Raw genomic sequence first — 17,921 nt, 5'->3', positions numbered from 1 at the left:
GCCGGAGCCACGTATCGCGGGTCTGGGCGGGCCCCTGGATGTGGAAGCGTCTGGGTCCTCGCCCTGCGGCTGCGAGGGAGGCGGAAGCCTTAGGTCCCGCAGCCGGGGGCGGCAGCGGCATGGGTCACCGTGGGAAGAGGGCTCCACCTTGGGTCCGATGAGGATCCGCCGGGCCCCGCCGCCGCCGCCTCCCATAGCCCGCTTTCATATTCCCCCACCCGCGCTCCCAAGCTCGCGACTGCGCGGCCGAGGATGGCGCAGCTGGCGGGGACCCCGCACTTGGGCGGGTGTGGATCGGCGGCCTCCGCCTGTCCGCCGAGGGCGCTCCCGTCGTCATGCGTCTGCCCCTGCCTCAGGGGCACAACCCGGGTCTCACACCGAGACCCAGAGACCCAGCGCTGACCCAGGCCCCTACCCCTGCAGCTCGCCTTGCGCCATGGACTGGCAGCCAGACGAGCAGGGCCTGCAGCAGGTCCTGCAGCTGCTCAAAGACTCGCAGTCGCCGAACACGGCCACTCAGCGCATCGTACAGGATGTATCCTTCCTTCCTTCCGGGGCTGGGGGAACCTGGCAGATGTCTGCAGTTTCTGAAGGCCAGAGAAGGAGGGGCCCATTTCCTGACACCCCTCTCCCTGCCCCCTGCATTTTCTGATGTGCAAAAAGAGCATGGCTTGGACAGAGAAGCAAGGACTGAGTGCCTCTGTTCCATTCCCAGAGCTCAGGGATTGTTATAGAAAATAATGAAAATACCTAATGTTCTTCAAGCACTTAATTATTAAAGTAGTTGCTGTTATGTCCATCGTGTGGACAGGGATGTTGAGGCTTAAGAGAGGCAAAAGAACTTCCCAGGGTCAAAGCTCACAACCAGTGGGGAGCCAGGATGGGAAGTTCAGCCTTTTCAGATTTGATTTCAGCCTGTCCTGCCAGAATGGGAAGATAAGTCTTTAAAACATTAAGAAGTTTCACGTGAAAATTTGGTTTTTTTGTTTGTTTTTTTTTTGCCATGCTGGAGCTCTTGAACCCAGGGCCTTGTGCAGGGAGTGTTCTGCCACTTAGCCATACCTCCAAGGCCCCCGCCCCCCTTTTAAAGCAGGCAACATTGGATGCTAAGGAGCAGAGCTGAGTAATAGCTGCCTCCCTTGTCAGATCGGGATTCTCTAGCCCTCTCCTGTTCTGCCAGGGTCTTTAGGAGTGGCTGGGGAGCTGGGGCATCCACTCTGGTCCATGTGTGCGTTTGATAGCCTGAAATGCTCTGAGCTGCTCTGGGCACAGGGGTTGATGAGTGGGATCCCAGGGGCTGGTGGCCTGGTCCCCTCAGTCACTTATGTCCTCAGCTGTGTGGCAGTGAGGGGGCTCTGCCTAGGGAAGGCCCCTGTCTCCCAAGACCCTTAACAGCCTGGCAGAAACTCAAACAACTCAACCAGTTTCCTGACTTCAACAACTACCTTATCTTCGTCCTGACCAGACTCAAATCAGAAGGTATGCTGTATGTGCCCCTCCATGTGAGCCACAACCCACCTTACCCTCATGGCTCCCTGAACCTCAGCCTCTCCCCACAGATGAGCCCACCCGTTCTCTCAGTGGACTCATTCTTAAGAACAACGTGAAGGCACATTACCAGAGCTTCCCACCCCCTGTGGCTGACTTCATCAAACAGGAGTGTCTTAACAACATTGGTGACGCCTCCTCGCTCATCCGAGCCACCATCGGTGAGAAGGGGCAGTGGGGGCTCTGGGTCAGAAGCTGTTCAGCGTGTTCAGGGTGCTGTTCAGTGAATGCTCTGGCGTCCTATGTGGCTGTGCTGTTACCACTGCTATTTGACAGGTGAGGAGATGGAGGCACTGAGATGATAAGGGACTTGCTTGGTAAGTAGCAGAACTGGGAAACAAGCCCAGGCAGTGCAGGTCCATGTTCTGGAACCATTCCCTCTGGAAACGGCCAGCCGTTCTTGTTTTGGAGATAAGTGACTTAGTATTCAGAATTTTGTGCTAAGCGCTTCGGATCTAGCTTCCCTGCCCTTGTGGAGACAGCTATTAGCTGACTTTCACCAGTCGTGGTTCAGATGCAACATGAATTAGTTAATATCGGCCCTTCCTGATGCCTGGCAGATTGCCTCAGGAAGTTAAAGAGGGCTGGGTAGGAACTAATTGGAGCCCTATTCCCTTAAGGCTTTTCACTACTGATAAATACATTTGTTCCTCTAAGAAGGTGTTTTGTGGGCTGGGGTGTAGCTCAGTAGTTGAGCACAGGCAAGCTCACATGAGGCCCTGGGCTCCATCCCAAGGACTGCAGAGCTAAAGAAATTTTAAAGAAAATTTATAGGACTATTTCAAAGGAAAAGACAGATTTACTTATGCTAAAGGGAAGAAAATCTTCAAAATAAATGCAACAATAACAAGAAAATAGTACTAGCTATGTGGGTCTGTCAGAAGTGCTGCTCTCATGGCTTCCTGCCTCTACAGAAGTAGCTCTAACCTCAGCTCCCCCTCTGAGCTAAGCAGAAGGATCTGGACTTCCTAAGCTCATTCTAGGTACCAGGCTCTGCTCTCAGTACTGTTGGTCCTCCAGATCCACAGGTTCCATATCTGCATATTCAACCAACTGTGATTCGAAAATGTTTGGGGAAAAAAAATTGCACCTGTACTGAATATGAACAGACATTTTTTTCCTGTCTTTATTCTCTAAACAATACAGTATTGCAACTATGTACCTAGCATTGGTATTCTGTTAGATATTTAAAGTGTATGGGAAAATGTACTAAGTATCTTTTTATGAGTGCTGGTAATTGAACCCAGGGGCACTTTAGTACTGAGCTACATCCCCAGTCCTTTTTATTTTGAGACAGGGTCTTGCAGAGTTACCAAACTTGACCTTGAACTTGAGATCCAACTGCCTCAGCCTCCCAAATAGCTGGGATTATAGGTGTGTGCCTGGCTGTGTACAAAGTATTATATCCAAATATTACACCATTTTCTATAAGGGACTTGATTTTGGTGTCCCTGAGATGTCCTGGAACCATTTCCCCATAGGATGACTACAACTAAATCATTGATGATTCCTAGTAGTCTTAGAAGGCTGGTGGCTGTCTTTTTGTTTGTTTGCTTTTTGTTTTTGTTTTTTTCATGGTACTGGGGATTGAGCCCAGGGCCTCAAAATACTTGGACAAGCCCTCTATCCCTGAGGTACACCCCTAGCCCTTTTTATTTTATTTTGAGACAGGGTCTTGCTGAGTTGCCCAGGCTGGCCTTGAACTTGGGATCCTCCTGCGGCAGCCTCCTGAGTAGCTGGAATTACAGGCGTGCTCTACTGCACCCGGCTCAGGCTGATGCTGATGCTGATGTTCTTTATTTCCATCGAGGGCAAAGAATGGAGGCACAGAGAGGTTAGGTGATGTGGTCAAGGTCACACTGCCAGATGGGGAACTGGGACTGCATCATGGGCTGCCATCAGTGTCCCTTATGAACCCACCTTTCTCAATTCATGAGTCCAGCAGTGAGCCTTCTGCCCTTGGGAGACACTGCCATCTTGTGGCATTAAACGCTCATCTTCCTTGACAGCAACGGTATTCAGCTCGACACCAGGACCCCTCCACTGCCCTCAGGGCTCTGTAGTTGCTGCTATTTGCTCTTCGATTTCTGACAGGCAGTAGAGCCCTCCCTGTGGCCACAAGGCCTTGCATGACTTGTTACTGTCATCTCTGTCCTCACCTCTTCCCATACTTTCCCCATTGCTCTCTGTTCTGATCCCTTCTGTGAGCCCATTAGGCCATAACTCTCCTGGGACCTTTGCCTGTCCCTCTTCCTGGGATGCTTTCCCCCAGGTACCAGGAGGCCTTCTTCCTGACCCACTTCACCTCCCTCAGCTTGTGACTCACACGTCACCACCTCGAAGCTGAGCGTGGTGGCACACACTTGTAATCCCAGCTTCTCGGGAATCTGAGGCAGGAGAATCACAAGTTTGAGGCCAGCCTGGGCACCTTCCTTGTCTCAAACTAAAAGGGACTAGGGATGAAGAGTGCCCTGGGTTCAATCCTCAGTATTGAAAAATAAATAAATAAATAAATGAAACCTGCCTCAGTGAGGCCTGCTCTGACCACCCAGTTGCTCCCCTCCCTTTCAGCCCTTGTATGTGGTTTCCCAGTATTTTACTGGGAAAAAATGTGGTGGAGCCATGGAGGGCTTCTGTGGGATAGTTTAGGGAAAGCCAGTGAATGAGTGCCTGGTGGCTAGGGGAGGGGACCCTGCAGGCCCTCACCCAGCCTGAGGCCACCTCCTTTTCCCTCTGTCCAGGTATCCTCATCACCACCATTGCTTCCAAGGGGGAGCTGCAGATGTGGCCTGAGCTGCTGCCCCAGCTGTGCAACCTGCTCAACTCCGAGGATTACAACACCTGTGAGGTAGGTGGAGTTGTGGCCAGCCCAACCAGAGACCTAGGCCTAGCCTGCGACCCACACTCATATCTCTATTCCTCTCCTCTCCTCTCCACCAGGGAGCATTTGGAGCCCTGCAAAAGATCTGTGAAGACTCCTCTGAGCTCCTGGATAGTGATGCTCTCAACAGGCCCCTGAACATCATGATCCCTAAGTTTCTGCAATTCTTTAAGCACTGCAGTCCCAAGATCCGGTGGGCGTGGCTCCCCAGGGCATCTGAGGGTCTTGGAGTGTGTGGGCTGGCCAGACCCGGGTGACCCACATCTTTGCACCCTGCTAGGTCCCATGCCATTGCCTGTGTGAACCAGTTCATCATGGACCGGGCGCAGGCGCTGATGGACAACATTGACACCTTCATTGAGGTGCGCTGCTGGGCAGGGGTTGGGCAGGAAGAGGCCCGAGGTCTCGAGGCAGCTGACCCCACCCTTCCCTGCAGCACCTGTTTGCCCTGGCTGTGGATGATGACCCTGAGGTGCGGAAGAATGTGTGCCGTGCCCTGGTGATGCTTCTAGAAGTGCGGATTGATAGGCTCATCCCCCACATGCACAGCATTATCCAGGTGTGCATGGCCAAGGCCAGTGCAGATGGGCAGGTGGGCAGCTGGCATGGGGACTGGGGAGCCACCTGCAATTGGGCTAGGTCTCAGCTTCTCCCCCACTTGCTCCAGTACATGCTGCAGAGGACCCAGGACCACGACGAGAATGTGGCCCTCGAGGCTTGTGAGTTCTGGCTGACGCTGGCCGAGCAGCCCATCTGCAAGGAAGTCCTCGCCTCCCATCTGGTCCAGTGAGTGTTGTTGCTCCCACCCTGTCACACTCTAGCCTCCACCCCTTGCTGTACCTGTGCCTTCCCTTCTGGTCAGTCACCTCCTGAGCTTGTCCCAGTTCACGTCCTCTGTGTGTATTTACTTTCAATCCTATATAAGACTGTAGCTTTAAGGACTTAAAAAAATTAGATTGATAAGACAAAAAATGAGCCTGGATCCTGGATCCAGGTGTCTGTCGGAAGGCATCTCTCTGGTCTCAAATCTGATCTTTCTGCATTGGGCTTTATCCTCAGGCATGACCTCAGGGATTGTTGTGGTTTTCTATATCTTTTCAGCTTAGGAAATTCTTTTAAGTAGTATCTTTAACAAAAGTCTTAGAGCTGACCCTTTTTGTTTGTTTAGTTTTCTTAGTTCTGGGGATTGAACCCAGGGGCTCTCTGCCACTGTACATCCCCAGCCCTTTTTACTTTTTCACTGGAGGCAGGGTCTGGCTGCGTTGCTCAGGCTGACCTGGAACTTGCCATCTTTCTGCCTCAGCCTCCTCCCCAGGGTTGCAGGTGTGTGCCACTGTCTGGCTAATGAGCTTAACCCTGAATCACTTTGTTGATATGGGGAGGCTGTGGGGCTGGGCCGAGAGGGGTGGCTTCTGGGGAGTGATGTGACACCCTTGGGGAATAGGATGAGAAGGTTGTAGAAGAGTCTGCAAGTCCAACTCCAGTTGAGGGGACCATTCACTCTGCCTTTCACTTTCCCAGTGTGGCCTGGACTCAACCATCTTAGGGAGGTGCCCAGGGCCTGAGTCACATGACCATACCTTATCACATGATAAGGACCAGGTACTCTTGTAAGATTTTCAGTGTGTTTAGGGGTCTGGAATGGCCCTGGGTGGCCAGATCCAAGCCAAAGCTTTCCTGTGGAGCCAAGGAGGTATCACCTAACCATGGTGGCTGAAACTAGGTTGGGATAATTCCCCACATGGAAATGAATGGCTGCAGGATGCACAAGTATCTGCATGCTTGGCAATGTCTGCCCCTTCATAGATGCTGTTGCCCACACCTCTGCCGCCTCCTGCCCAGGCTGTACACCCCCGATGAGGGCCCCTGCACTATGACAGACATCCTCTCTTCTGACAGGTTGATCCCCATCCTGGTCAATGGAATGAAGTACTCAGAAATTGACATCATCCTGCTCAAGGTCTGGCTGGGTCTGTTGGCTGCTGAGCGTGGGTTGTAGGGCAGAGGCGTTGGCTGGGTTTCCCCTATGGTGCTGAGTGGTCTGCTGGCCTTGTCCCCAGGGGGACGTGGAGGAGGATGAGGCAGTCCCTGACAGCGAGCAAGACATCAAGCCACGCTTCCACAAATCACGAACAGTGACACTGCCCCATGAGGCCGAGCGACCTGATGGTTCTGAGGATGCAGAGGATGATGACGACGATGATGCTTTGTCCGACTGGAATCTGAGTGCGTGGCTCGGCCGGCCCTGGGGGTGAGGTGGCAGGCCCTGGGATCCCTTTCTGAAGGTGACAAGATGCTGGTGCAGGCAGATCATGAAGAACTTACCATGATCTCTCACTGGGGAGATTGACCTCCCCCCCCCCCCCCCCCCCCCCCCCCCCCCCCCCCCCCCCCCCCCCCNCCCCAGTCAAGCAGGGCCAGCCTCCCGCACATTGAGTATTCCTCATCCCATCCCCCAATTGTCCGCCCTCAGGGAAGTGCTCAGCGGCTGCACTGGATGTCCTCGCCAATGTCTTTCGGGAGGAGCTGCTGCCTCACCTCCTCCCACTGCTCAAGGGCCTCCTGTTCCACCCTGAGTGGGTGGTCAAAGAGTCAGGCATCCTGGTGCTGGGTGCCATCGCTGAGGGTGAGTCCTCTGTCCACCCTCATCCTGGGTGTGCCCCCTGGCTTGTCCGTACTTCCTGCACACTGGCCAGAGTCTGGGACTGGATACAGCACTGACAAGGCCTGCTCAGCACTCTTCAGACCCCTCTAGAGTCCCAGTCATCCCCTTGGCCCGTGGGCCCACAAGGAATCTCCAAAACCCTAACATGCATTCTCTCCGGCAGGCAGGTCAGCGATGTTGTAAGTGTAATTGCAGCAGCTGCAGCTGTGACAGCAAGTACCTCTGCAGCCCTTCTCTCACAGTAGGGCCACCCAGGCCGGGTCCCCATCAATGAACTTGCCCAGTTACCACCATCTGCTGAAGTGCGTTCCAGAACCCCAAGTTCATAGATGGGGAAAATGAGGGTCACAGAGGTGACCATACCACCATTTCCCTGCTGTCACCCAGGTGCATCAGAATGTCACACCTGATCCTGGCTGCTAGACTATCCTGACAAAAATGGAAGGGCTCAGTGGTGGACACAAAGCATGGCAGTCTGATGCAGGTGTCATGTGTGACCACGTCAGCAAACAGCTGTCCTAAACATTTCAAACATGGGAGCAGGAACTCTCAAGCTAGAGAGCTTTTAAATTTTTTCTGAGGAGGGCAAGGGGTGGAGCTCAGTGTTAGGGCACTTGCCTGGCATATAAGAGGCCTGGGGTTCCAACCCCAGCACCAAAAAAATATTTTTATTTTTTTCCTAAGAAAAGGTTTCTGGGCACTGCATCCCGTGTTAATAGGATTTGTCTTTTTCGAAAAAATGTAGTTGTATGTTAGGTGCATTTCATGTTGATGGGGAAGACAAAACTAGAGGAGGTGGTGCCTGGCTGGTAAGAACAAATCTTATGTGTTTGATAATTGGGGGGATAAGTTATTCTTAGTGTTCTGTTGAGGTAAGAAAGTGGTGCTCTACCTGGTATGGTGGCACACCTTATAATCTCAGCAACTCGGGAGGCTAAGGCAAGAGGATCCCTAGTTCAAGGCTAGTCTCAGCAGCTCCGAATGAATAGGAGACATTATTACATGTATGATTGCACAACCGGTGTGACTGCATTGTGTATCACCAGAGGACTGAGAAGTTGTGCTCTATTTGTGTACAATGTGTCAAAACACATTTTACATGTAGAACTAATTAAAACAAATTTTTTAAAATTAAAAAAGGCGGGTGCCTGTGGCTTAGCGGTAGCACATTTGCCTGACATGTGTGAGGCACTGGGTTTAATTCTCAGGACTGCATATAAATAAATTTAAAAAAAAATAAAGGTCCATCAACTAAAAAAAAAAATATGAAAGGTGAGAATGAATGAATGTAAGATTACTTTGAAAGCCAAATCACTAAATAAATAAAGAAAAAATAAATAAATAGGGCTGGGGTTGTGGCTCAGTGATGGAGCGCTTACCTAGCATGTGTGAGGCACTGGATTCGAACCTCAGCACCACTTTAAAAAATGAATAAAATAAAGGTATTGGGTCCATCTAGAACTATAGATAGATAGATAGGTAGGTAGATAAAACTGCTGGGGATGTAGTGCAGTAATAGAGCACCCCTGGGTTCGATGCTACATATACACTAACTGTGATCCTCATGTCTTTTTTGTGGTATGGGAATTGAACCCAGGTACATTCCCCCTGAGCTATATTCCCCCAGCCCTTTATTATTTGAGACAGGGTCTCCTAAATTGCTGTGGCTGGCCTCCAACATGTGAGCCTCTGGCTTCATTCAAGTAGCTGAGATTATAGGCATCACGGTGTGCAGCTGATGCTTATGTTTTTTTTGTTTGTTTGTTTTTGGTACCAGGGATTGAACCTAGGAATACTCCAACACTGAGCCATATCCCCAGACCCTTTTTTTTTTTTTTTTTTTTTTTTTGATGTCTTATTTAGAGACAGGGTCTCACTGAGTTGCTTAGGGCCTCTCTTAAATTGCTAAGGCTGGCTTTGAATCCATATTCCTCCTGCCTCAGTTTCCCAAGCCAGTGGGATTATAGGTATGCACTATCACATCCAGCTGATATTCATGATTTTAAGAAAAGAGAAGGTGTGAGAGTATAGCTAAGTGATAGAGTACTTTCCTAGCACACTTGCCTAGTATGGTTTCCATTCCCATTATCAGAAAAAATTAGGGAAGATGAAGAGTAAAAGAAAATGCATAAACATCTAAGAATGGTTTCCTTCATGTGAAAAGTACTTCCCATCCGTCTGGATCATTGGGCTGCCCCATAGAGCTGATGAGCTCAGCGGTCCTATGGATCTTGAATTGATAGGTGACTGGATAACACGTCCCCCAGATGCCATATACCTGCTCTGTCTCCCATCCTGCCCTTGCGTTTCTTGGACTCTGTGAAATGACTCTGGGCCATTTATGAACCTTAGAGCCTCAGTTTCCTCACCTGTCAGGTGGGGCTCATTCCTTCTTTCTATAAGGGTTGGTATGCCTGGGCCTAGCTGTGCTCAATCAAACCATCCCCTTTTGTCCCCTGGTCCCTGTAGGCTGCATGCAGGGCATGGTGCCCTACCTGCCTGAGCTGATCCCACACCTCATCCAGTGCCTATCAGACAAGAAGGCCCTGGTCCGCTCCATCGCCTGCTGGACATTGAGCCGCTATGCCCACTGGGTGGTCAGCCAGCCCCCAGACATGCACCTCAAGCCTCTGATGACGGAGCTGCTCAAGCGCATCCTGGATGGCAACAAGAGGGTGCAGGAAGCGGCCTGCAGGTGATCTTTAACCCCTGAGCTTGCAGCAACCCCCTCTTGGTCTCTTTGCTTTCTGGGAAGTGATGACACCTGTGACCGCTGACCTGGCCCTGATTTCTCTTGTATTCGTACTGGCTGATCCTATGTGCACCCTTCCCAACTGCATGACGAGTACCACCTGCCAGGGTCCACTAAGCCCTCCACCCTGACCCCCTCCACCAGTGCCTTCGCTACCCTGGAGGAGGAGGCCTGCACAGAGCTGGTACCCTACCTCAGCTACATCCTGGACACCCTTGTCTTTGCCTTTGGCAAGTACCAGCACAAGAACCTGCTCATTCTCTACGATGCCATCGGCACTCTGGCTGATTCTGTGGGCCACCATCTCAACCAGCCGGTGAGATCCCAGAGCAGCCCCCTACTCTCCATCCTGGTGCCCTTTGGCATCTGGTGACCTGGCGGCGACCCTGTGTCACACGCCAGGGATGTGGCCATGACCGCAACAGGCAGACAGACCCACCTGGTCCCCGCCCTCGCACTGCTCCCAGTCTAGGGGGGAGACAGACAGTTTTGAGATAGCATGGTAAGTGCTGTGCTGGGGAGTGCAGGGGCCTGTGGGAACCAGAGGTGCCGATCCAGGCTTCTGGGTGGGGGCAAGGGTTGAGGGGATAATGCTCTGGACAAACAGATGAGAACAAGAAGGGCCTCTGGCTGCATGGTGAGGCCTTGCAGAGCCCCGTGAGCCACGGCAAGGAGTCCAGGTCTCATCATTCAGGTGACAGCCTTCTTTAAGTCACCCCCACCCAACCCAGGGACCCCAACTTCCCACTCCCCCTCCAGGAGTATATCCAGAAACTGATGCCCCCACTGATCCAGAAATGGAACGAGCTCAAGGATGAGGACAAGGACCTCTTCCCCCTGCTGGAGGTGAGTGGCTCAGGTCCCCTCCCCTAGCACCACTATCTCCTGCCTGAGTTCACCTCACCTCCTCTTCCCTGCCAGTGCCTGTCATCGGTGGCCACCGCTCTGCAAAGCGGCTTCTTGCCCTACTGTGAGCCTGTCTACCAACGTTGTGTCACCCTGGTGCAGAAGACACTGGCCCAGGCCATGGTGAGCATCCTCTAACCACTTACCCACCCATTAGCACTGCTGCTGCTGCCCAGGCCCCAGCCTGTTCCCCTCACCCACCTCCCCACCCCCACCTATATCCAGATGTACACCCAGCACCCTGAACAATATGAGGCCCCAGACAAGGACTTCATGATTGTGGCACTGGACCTGCTCAGTGGGCTGGCCGAGGGCCTGGGTGGCCACGTGGAGCAGCTGGTGGCCCGAAGCAACATCATGACATTGCTCTTCCAATGCATGCAGGTGGGTGATGCCCCAAGCAGGCCACACCCCATCCCTGCTATCCCCAAGGGGTGGCAGGGAAGCAGTCCTTTACCTGGCCAGTGACAACATTCAGTAGCCCATGTGGGCTTCCCTGGGGGACTCGGCCATAAGTTGTGCCAGAGAACATCAGAGAAAGAGGGCCTTTAAAAAAGGCTCTGAGCCAGGCATGGTGGTGTATGTCTGTAATCCCAGTAACATGGGAAGCTGAGGCAAGAGCACTGTAGGTTCCAGTCCAGCCTGGGTAACTTAGCAAGACCCTATCTCAAAATAAAAGGGCCAGGATATAGCTAGGTGATATAGCATCCATGGTTTAATCCCTAGTCCCACTAAAAAAGAAAAAATGGCAAACAGGGGTGGGGGCATAGCTCTGGTAGAGTGCAGCTGGGTTCAATTTTCAGTACCGAGGAAAAAAGAATTGAAAGCACACATCCTGCCCCGCACACACACCCAAGAACATTCTTGGTATTTCTAGATGACATCTACAAAGATGTCAGTGATATGCAAATAGTTGGTTAAATTGAACTGTTTAAGAAAGGATGTCAAGGAAAACATTCTGTGTGTTTAGTCCACTTGGATTTTTTTTGTTGTGGTGGTGGTGCTGGGGATGGAACCTAGGGCCTCAAGCATGTTAGGCAAGTGCTCTACTATTGAGCCATATCCACACTCTGAAAGGGGACAAGAGCATGGGACTAGTGCTAGGCGCAGCAGCACACACCTATAATCCCAGCAGCTCAGAATGCTGAGATAGGAGGATGGTGAGTTCAAAGCCAGCCTCAGCAAAAGCGAGCTGTTAAGCAACTCGGTGAGACCCTGTCTCCAAATAAAATAAATCCCCAGTAGCCCCCCACCAAAAAAAAAAAAAAAGAGCAGGAGATTAGAGTGGTTAAGGGATAGCATTGAGCAATGGCACATTCCCGTCACCCCAGCTATTCAGGAGGCTGAGGCAGAAGGATTATAAGTGAGGTTTTGTTGTTGTTGTTGTTGTTTTGTGGATCTTGGGGATTGACCCAGGGTGCTGTACCACTGAGCCACATCCCCAGCCCTTTTATTTTGAGAGGATCTCACTAAATTGCTTAGGGTCTCAACTAAATTGCTGACAGTTTAGTATCTCTAAATAAAAATGGCTAGAGGTAGAGCTCAATGGGAAACTCCCCTTATTCCCATCTCCAGTATTAAATAAAATAAGGAAAAGTCAGTGTTCAGGGCCAGGATGTACTATACTGTCCCTTCTCCTGCCCCAGGACTCAATGCCTGAGGTCCGGCAGAGCTCCTTTGCCCTCCTGGGAGACCTCACCAAAGCCTGCTTCATCCATGTCAAGCCCTGTATTGGTAAGTCACTGCCCTCAACCTGTGACCCCAGCCCTGGCCTCAAGTGATGGAGACACACTGTGGGAGAACCGTGACCGTACTGGGATGTGTTCGTACTGTCTGATGGGCTTGCCCAGCTAGTTGCAGGAGCTTACCGTGGCTGGCCTTCCTTCTCAGCACTCCTGTTTCTCTCCACCAGCTGAGTTCATGCCCATCCTGGGCACCAACCTGAACCCTGAATTCATCTCTGTCTGCAACAATGCCACCTGGGCCATCGGGGAGATCTGCATGCAGATGGGTGAGTGCCCTGAAAGAGGGCAGGCTGGCCATGTCTCCTCATGGAACTGCTCTGGGTTTCCCTTGAGGGTGGAGCCAAGTGGCTGAAAAATCATTTGTGATTTGCTTTCCCAAAAGGGCGGGACAGGAGGGCTGTTTGTATTGGACTGTGTTATGTAGTTGCTGAAAGCCCTATTGGATTGGTTGGGTGACTTTGGCCTCTTTTCCTGAAGGAGTACTGGGTGGTGTGATGTCATCATGGAATTCAGTGGTGACTGCAGGGGAGCCTCTGGTGTTTGGAGGATGTGGGTCTGTCTCTGGTTGACCATGATTCTGAGCTGAGGAGCAGCAAGAGAAGAGCCTTTGTGCCCTCAGCAGTTGTGGTTGGCCAGTCTAGGGATGGAACTGGGGTCAGTGAGGTAGAGGGGCCATACCTCTGATTGGGTCAGAGTGGGTGGAGTAGGCTGTGCAGGTTTCTGATTGGCTGCTTCCCTAGGGGCAGAGATGCAGCCCTATGTGCAGATGGTCCTCAGCAATCTGGTGGAGATAATCAACAGGCCCAACACACCCAAGACACTGCTGGAAAACACAGGTGGGTGCCAGGCCTGGGCCACTGCCCCTTGCCTTCCTCTTTGAGATGGGGTTCTGCACTGGGAAGGGAGCCATTGAAAGTCTTGGGAAAGTTATGGTATTGAGAAAGGGGTTCTGGGAGAAGCCCAAAAAAAATGCTGGCCTCAGGGAGACCTTGGAAGAGATCCAGGCTGGGCCATGCTTAGGGGCCCAGGCTGGCTGCAGGAGCCGTTTCCTTGGGGCCCATGGGGCGGGGCTCGGTGCCTCGTACCAGAGGCCCCGCCACGTACCGTCCCGGGGCCGCTCGGGGTTGCAGGTCGCCTGACGAGTCCCTCTGCCATTCCAGCCATCACCATTGGCCGCCTGGGCTACGTGTGCCCACAGGAGGTGGCACCCATGCTGCAGCAGTTCATCCGGCCTTGGTGTGTGCCCTCCTGGGTGGGGCCTGGGCAGTGGGGTGGGTGGGACAGGCAGGCCTGACCACTTCCCTTGGCTGTGCCCCCGCCCTAGCTTACCCCCGACAGATGCATGACCCAGAGCTACCCACTGAGGCCCTGCTACCCTGTCCCCCATTGTTGTACATTCAGCGCCAGTCCCCACCTCTGACCCGCTGCCCACCTTCCTGCAGGTGCACATCCCTCAGGAACATCAGGGACAACGAGGAGAAGGACTCTGCCTTCCGGGGCATCTGCATGATGATTGGTGTCAACCCCGGGGGTGTTGTGCAGGTCGGGCAGCTGGGCTCTGAGGGCAGGGTGGGAGCTGGCTCGGGCGGTCCCTCACATGGGATCCGTCACGTTTCAGGACTTTATTTTCTTCTGCGACGCTGTAGCCTCCTGGGTGAGCCCGAAGGATGACCTTAGGGACATGTTTTATAAGGTGAGGCTCCAGCTCAGCCCTGATTCTTTCCTGGGAGAGGGTGGAAGCAATCTCTGGCCATAGGGGGACAAAGCCAAGTTTGGCTGTGCCCTAACCCTAACCCTAACCCTTCACCCCTACCTCACCACAGATCCTCCATGGCTTCAAAGACCAAGTTGGGGAGGAAAACTGGCAGCAGTTCTCGGAGCAGTTCCCGCCACTGCTCAAGGAGAGGCTGGCAGCCTTCTATGGGGTCTAGGCTCATGTGGAGACTGTCCGGTGAGTGAGTGGGTCTTGCCACCCAGGGCTGACTGGCCAAACCCACGCAGGGCCCTGACCCTCCCTTTCCCCTGCAGGTTTCTGTCTGCCTCATCGTCTGAGGGATTGCTGGGGAGCACGCTGCGTCCAGAAGTCGCTGTGCCCTGTTCCAGGGGGGTTAGGGAGGAGTGAGCGGGACCCAAATCCAGACGCCTTCCCAGTCCGTCCAACCGTCCACTTGCCCCACTAGGCCTATGTGGCCGGCGCTTGGGCAGGTGGGTGGGGCCTCCACGCTCATCCTACAAACAGGGAGGGGGGTGGGACTTCTTGGCAGGCAAGAGCCCCCAGGCTCTTCTAATGGGGTCATCTCAGGCAGCCCACCTGGGCCAGCCACATGGGAGGGAGGAATCAACACAGCCGACTGAATCCGGCTTTGGATGAGGCGAGGGGATCGCAGGAGGGGAGGAGGGTCCTTGTAGAGACGCGTACACACACATGGCCACACGCATGTGCAGGCACCGCAGCCAGCCAGGCTGGGCCAGCCGCCCCACCATTTCCCCGACTGCATGGAGACAGTAGAATTAGTGAACCCCTGAGTTAAGCCGTGCGGCCTTCCGTGTAACCTGCATCTAGAGTATAAGAAGCTTCCGCTGTTTTGCCGGAATCGCCGGTGATTGGGGAGGGCTGGGGGGGTTGGGGGAGCCTCAGCCGGGATGGGGGGAGGAAGATGGCCACTTTGAGGCCGCCCCGTCAGCACGCACATGCTTTGGACCTGCTCCATACACTTCCCTGCCAGCTTCCTGGCAGCCTCAGCCAATGTGTCCCCATCCTAGTCCCATCCCAGCCAGCAGAGTGGGGACCACCAGAGTGGCCAGAGCTGGTCCGAACTCGCCATTTAGCTCCCTGTGCTCCAGTGGTATTTGTGCTCCCAGCACTGGCCTGGGGCGTTTCTTTCCTGAGGAGCTGGGACAGAGCTGCTAGTACCTAGCCCTGTGTCTCTTGCGGGAAGGAGCTTCAAGGGCAGGCTGGTTCTCTGCATTCCTGAGAACCCCCTGAAGTGAGTGGGGGTCTTTAACTGGTGATGATATTGGACAGAGGTTTATGCAAGAAGTAACCCCAGAGCTTGGAGCAAGGGAAGGTGGAATGCCCCTGGCCCCCACTTTGTCCCTCTGGGACTTCCTGCTCATCACAGTGCCCAATGGGCTTAGACCCCCACCAGACTGGGACAGCACTTCTATAGAGAACCTTCTCAGATTGGTTGAGGGTGCAGTCAAGGTGGGCGGGGGCTCCCCTGGAGAAGGGGGTACAGTTATTTCTGAGTTGGCTGGGAAACTGGGCCCTGCAGACCCCTTCACTTCATTTTTTTTTTTTTTTCCTTTCCTGCTTTCTACTACTTTGGGGGGGGGGGCTTGTGTTTTGGGGTTTGACTGGAGTCCTATATCCTATGGCCTGTTCCATCTATCCCTCCAAGGCCCTGGATCCTACCCTGGCCAGGTGTCTTATCAGATAGGGTCAGGCCCTACCTCTATTCCAAGGGGTACTTAGTGCACATTCCATAGTTGAGCTGTTCCTGCCCCCACCCCTACCCCACCAAAACTTGAGCAGGTCTCTGGAAGCCATTTGTAAAAAAAAAAAAGAAAAAGAAAAAAAAGAAAAGAAAAAACTTTTTAATACCATTTAGTTTTCTGCTAATTCCACTTTGGAGCATCCTCCACTGAGTCTTGCGGTATATGGATGGATTGGCTGTCTGATGGAATTGGTAACCCCCTTTCCATCAAAGATGGGGGGCTCTAACCACCTTCAGGGAAGGGGAGCCTGGTTCTTCTACTTTTTCTTTTCTTTTATTCTTTTTTTTTTTTTTTTAAGAAAGCTATTTAATTTTTTAATTTATTTTTGGTTGGTTTTTGCACAATGAAGTTTCAGCTTCTCAACTTTATTCCCTGTCTAGGGCTGTGGACCCAGATTGGCCTTGATCCACAGTCCCTCTCCCCTTGCCCCGAGTCCCTCCTCACCCTCTTTTCCCTGCAGGCTCCCAGGTCTGTCCATTTGTTACCGTGCTGTGCTGGGGATTGGCGCCAAGGTGGCGTGAGATTCCACTTGTGTAGAACTTTGTTGAGTAAAGATCAGTTTCTTGTGAAACCTTTGTTCTCTAGTTTCTTGTGTCCTTGGCTTTGGTAGTGGAGGCCTGGGGTGCTTTAGAAATGGGAACAGAACTACAGTCAGGAAGTAATTGAGGGACCCAAAAAGTAAGAATTTTTTGTTTTCAGTACAGAGGGTGCTTATCACTGAATCACATCCCCAGGACTCCCACACGGTCTTTTAAAATTAAAACACATTTCAGGGCAGGTTCTCATTAAATTGCTCAGGGCCTCATTAAGTTGCTGAGGCTGCCTTTGAACTCATGATCCTCCTGCCTCAGCCTCTGCCTCCCGAGTTACTGGGATTACAGGTATGCACCACCATCCCTGGCTTAAGCGTTAACTTGAAACCTCAACCCTGTTTTATTCCTTATAAGATATAAGGATGAATGTGGAAAGGGAAAGCCTTGCTTAGGGTCTCACTAAATTCCTGAGGCTCTCCTTGATCTTGCAATCCTCCTGCCTCAGCCTCCAGAGTTGCTGGGATTACAATTCTTGTCTGTAGACAAGCGGTGCACATTTGCAATCACAGCTAATTAGGAGGCTGAGGTGGGAGGATTCCAAGTTAAAGGCCAGCCTGGGCAATACAGCAGAACTCTGTTTCAAAAACAAAAATCTCCAACAGGGCTTTGCTGGCCCAGCGCACTCGGTGGCCCTGGAGTGCCAAAATGTTTCCTGGCTCCTTAGGTGTCATTCTTTAGGGCTGGGGTTGTGGCTCAGTGATAAATCGCTTGCTTATCACGTGTGAGGCACGGATTCCATCCTAAGCACCAATAAAAATAAAGAAAAAGGTATTGTGTCCATCTACAATTTTAAAAAGTCATATACAAAATGAAGTCGCCTTCATAGCCCACAGGGTGCTGCTAGGCAGCCTCTTGGAACTTCCTATTCCTCAGCGACCGCCTCGGGGCTGGAGGTGGAACCTAGGGTCTCCCACACGCTACGCCAGTGCTCTAAATGCTCAGCCCACGGTTTTGGTTTTGGTTTTTTGGTGATGAGCCCAGCGCTTCGCGCCTGCCAGGCCAATGCTCTACCACGGAGCGGTATCCTCTGCAGGCTCGTCCCGGCACCCGGCCTGTGGTACTGGGGCAAGCGAAAAAGCTGCGGCGCGGCGACGACCTTCAGGACAAAACTGGCTCCGCAAGGTACAACAGAGGTGCTCGTTTTAAAACGCGGTACCGTGAGTCTGGGTTTTCCAGTTCAAGGCCGACGCTTTCAGAGACCGGGTCTAGGGCCTCGGCCGGTTTCCCAGCGAGCCGCTCGGTTCCGGCCGGCAACGTCATCAGACAGCGCCGGAAGTGTCCCCACGCTACCTAGGAGACAGGACGCGGAGCCTGGCGCTGACAGGGCTCTGCG

At 52.7% G+C, this 17,921-nt stretch overlaps 2 protein-coding genes and 1 non-coding gene across 13 annotated transcripts in view; all 3 read left to right on the top strand.

Annotated features, from left to right (window-relative positions):
* Positions 1 to 16,566, top strand: part of Tnpo2 (transportin 2) — a 19,690-nt gene extending 3,124 nt beyond the window's left edge. For 3 of the 9 annotated variants that reach the window (XM_015489094.2, XM_048795559.1, XM_048795558.1), the window contains exons 2-25: positions 424 to 535; positions 1,404 to 1,479; positions 1,560 to 1,709; positions 4,290 to 4,396; positions 4,489 to 4,622; positions 4,710 to 4,791; positions 4,866 to 4,988; positions 5,097 to 5,215; positions 6,329 to 6,389; positions 6,490 to 6,655; positions 6,903 to 7,055; positions 9,564 to 9,789; positions 9,991 to 10,162; positions 10,606 to 10,692; positions 10,768 to 10,875; positions 10,978 to 11,136; positions 12,399 to 12,486; positions 12,665 to 12,763; positions 13,238 to 13,333; positions 13,628 to 13,733; positions 13,940 to 14,039; positions 14,116 to 14,190; positions 14,321 to 14,448; positions 14,526 to 16,566. In XM_015489094.2, coding sequence (XP_015344580.1) covers positions 437 to 535; positions 1,404 to 1,479; positions 1,560 to 1,709; positions 4,290 to 4,396; positions 4,489 to 4,622; positions 4,710 to 4,791; positions 4,866 to 4,988; positions 5,097 to 5,215; positions 6,329 to 6,389; positions 6,490 to 6,655; positions 6,903 to 7,055; positions 9,564 to 9,789; positions 9,991 to 10,162; positions 10,606 to 10,692; positions 10,768 to 10,875; positions 10,978 to 11,136; positions 12,399 to 12,486; positions 12,665 to 12,763; positions 13,238 to 13,333; positions 13,628 to 13,733; positions 13,940 to 14,039; positions 14,116 to 14,190; positions 14,321 to 14,428 — 2,694 coding nt within the window. In that variant the 5' untranslated portion in view covers positions 424 to 436 and the 3' untranslated portion in view covers positions 14,429 to 14,448; positions 14,526 to 16,566. Of the gene's footprint in view, positions 1 to 6; positions 536 to 1,345; positions 1,480 to 1,559; positions 1,710 to 3,219; positions 3,383 to 4,289; positions 4,397 to 4,488; positions 4,623 to 4,709; positions 4,792 to 4,865; positions 4,989 to 5,096; positions 5,216 to 6,328; positions 6,390 to 6,489; positions 6,656 to 6,902; positions 7,056 to 9,563; positions 9,790 to 9,990; positions 10,163 to 10,605; positions 10,693 to 10,767; positions 10,876 to 10,977; positions 11,137 to 12,398; positions 12,487 to 12,664; positions 12,764 to 13,237; positions 13,334 to 13,627; positions 13,734 to 13,939; positions 14,040 to 14,115; positions 14,191 to 14,320; positions 14,449 to 14,525 lie in introns of those variants that run through there. The other 6 variants (XM_048795557.1, XM_048795554.1, XM_048795556.1 and 3 more) reach the window with 6 other exon arrangements.
* LOC125613856 lies at positions 9,843 to 9,912 on the top strand. The gene has a single exon (XR_007344450.1). It is a non-coding gene; the product is annotated as a small nucleolar RNA SNORD41 (small nucleolar RNA).
* A 959-nt stretch (positions 16,567 to 17,525) lies between the features above and the next one.
* The window catches only part of Fbxw9 (F-box and WD repeat domain containing 9), a 7,411-nt gene continuing 7,015 nt past the window's right edge, over positions 17,526 to 17,921 (top strand). For 2 of the 3 annotated variants that reach the window (XM_048795562.1, XM_048795561.1), the window contains exon 1: positions 17,526 to 17,921. The gene's annotated coding sequence lies outside the window, so the exon portion shown is untranslated. The other variant, XM_015489089.2, reaches the window with a different exon arrangement.

Source organism: Marmota marmota, unplaced genomic scaffold (genome assembly GCF_001458135.2).
Source record: "Marmota marmota marmota unplaced genomic scaffold, marMar, whole genome shotgun sequence".
Taxonomy (NCBI): domain Eukaryota; kingdom Metazoa; phylum Chordata; class Mammalia; order Rodentia; family Sciuridae; genus Marmota; species Marmota marmota.
Note: the sequence above shows the minus strand (reverse complement) of the source record. Positions and strands in the feature narration are given on the sequence as shown.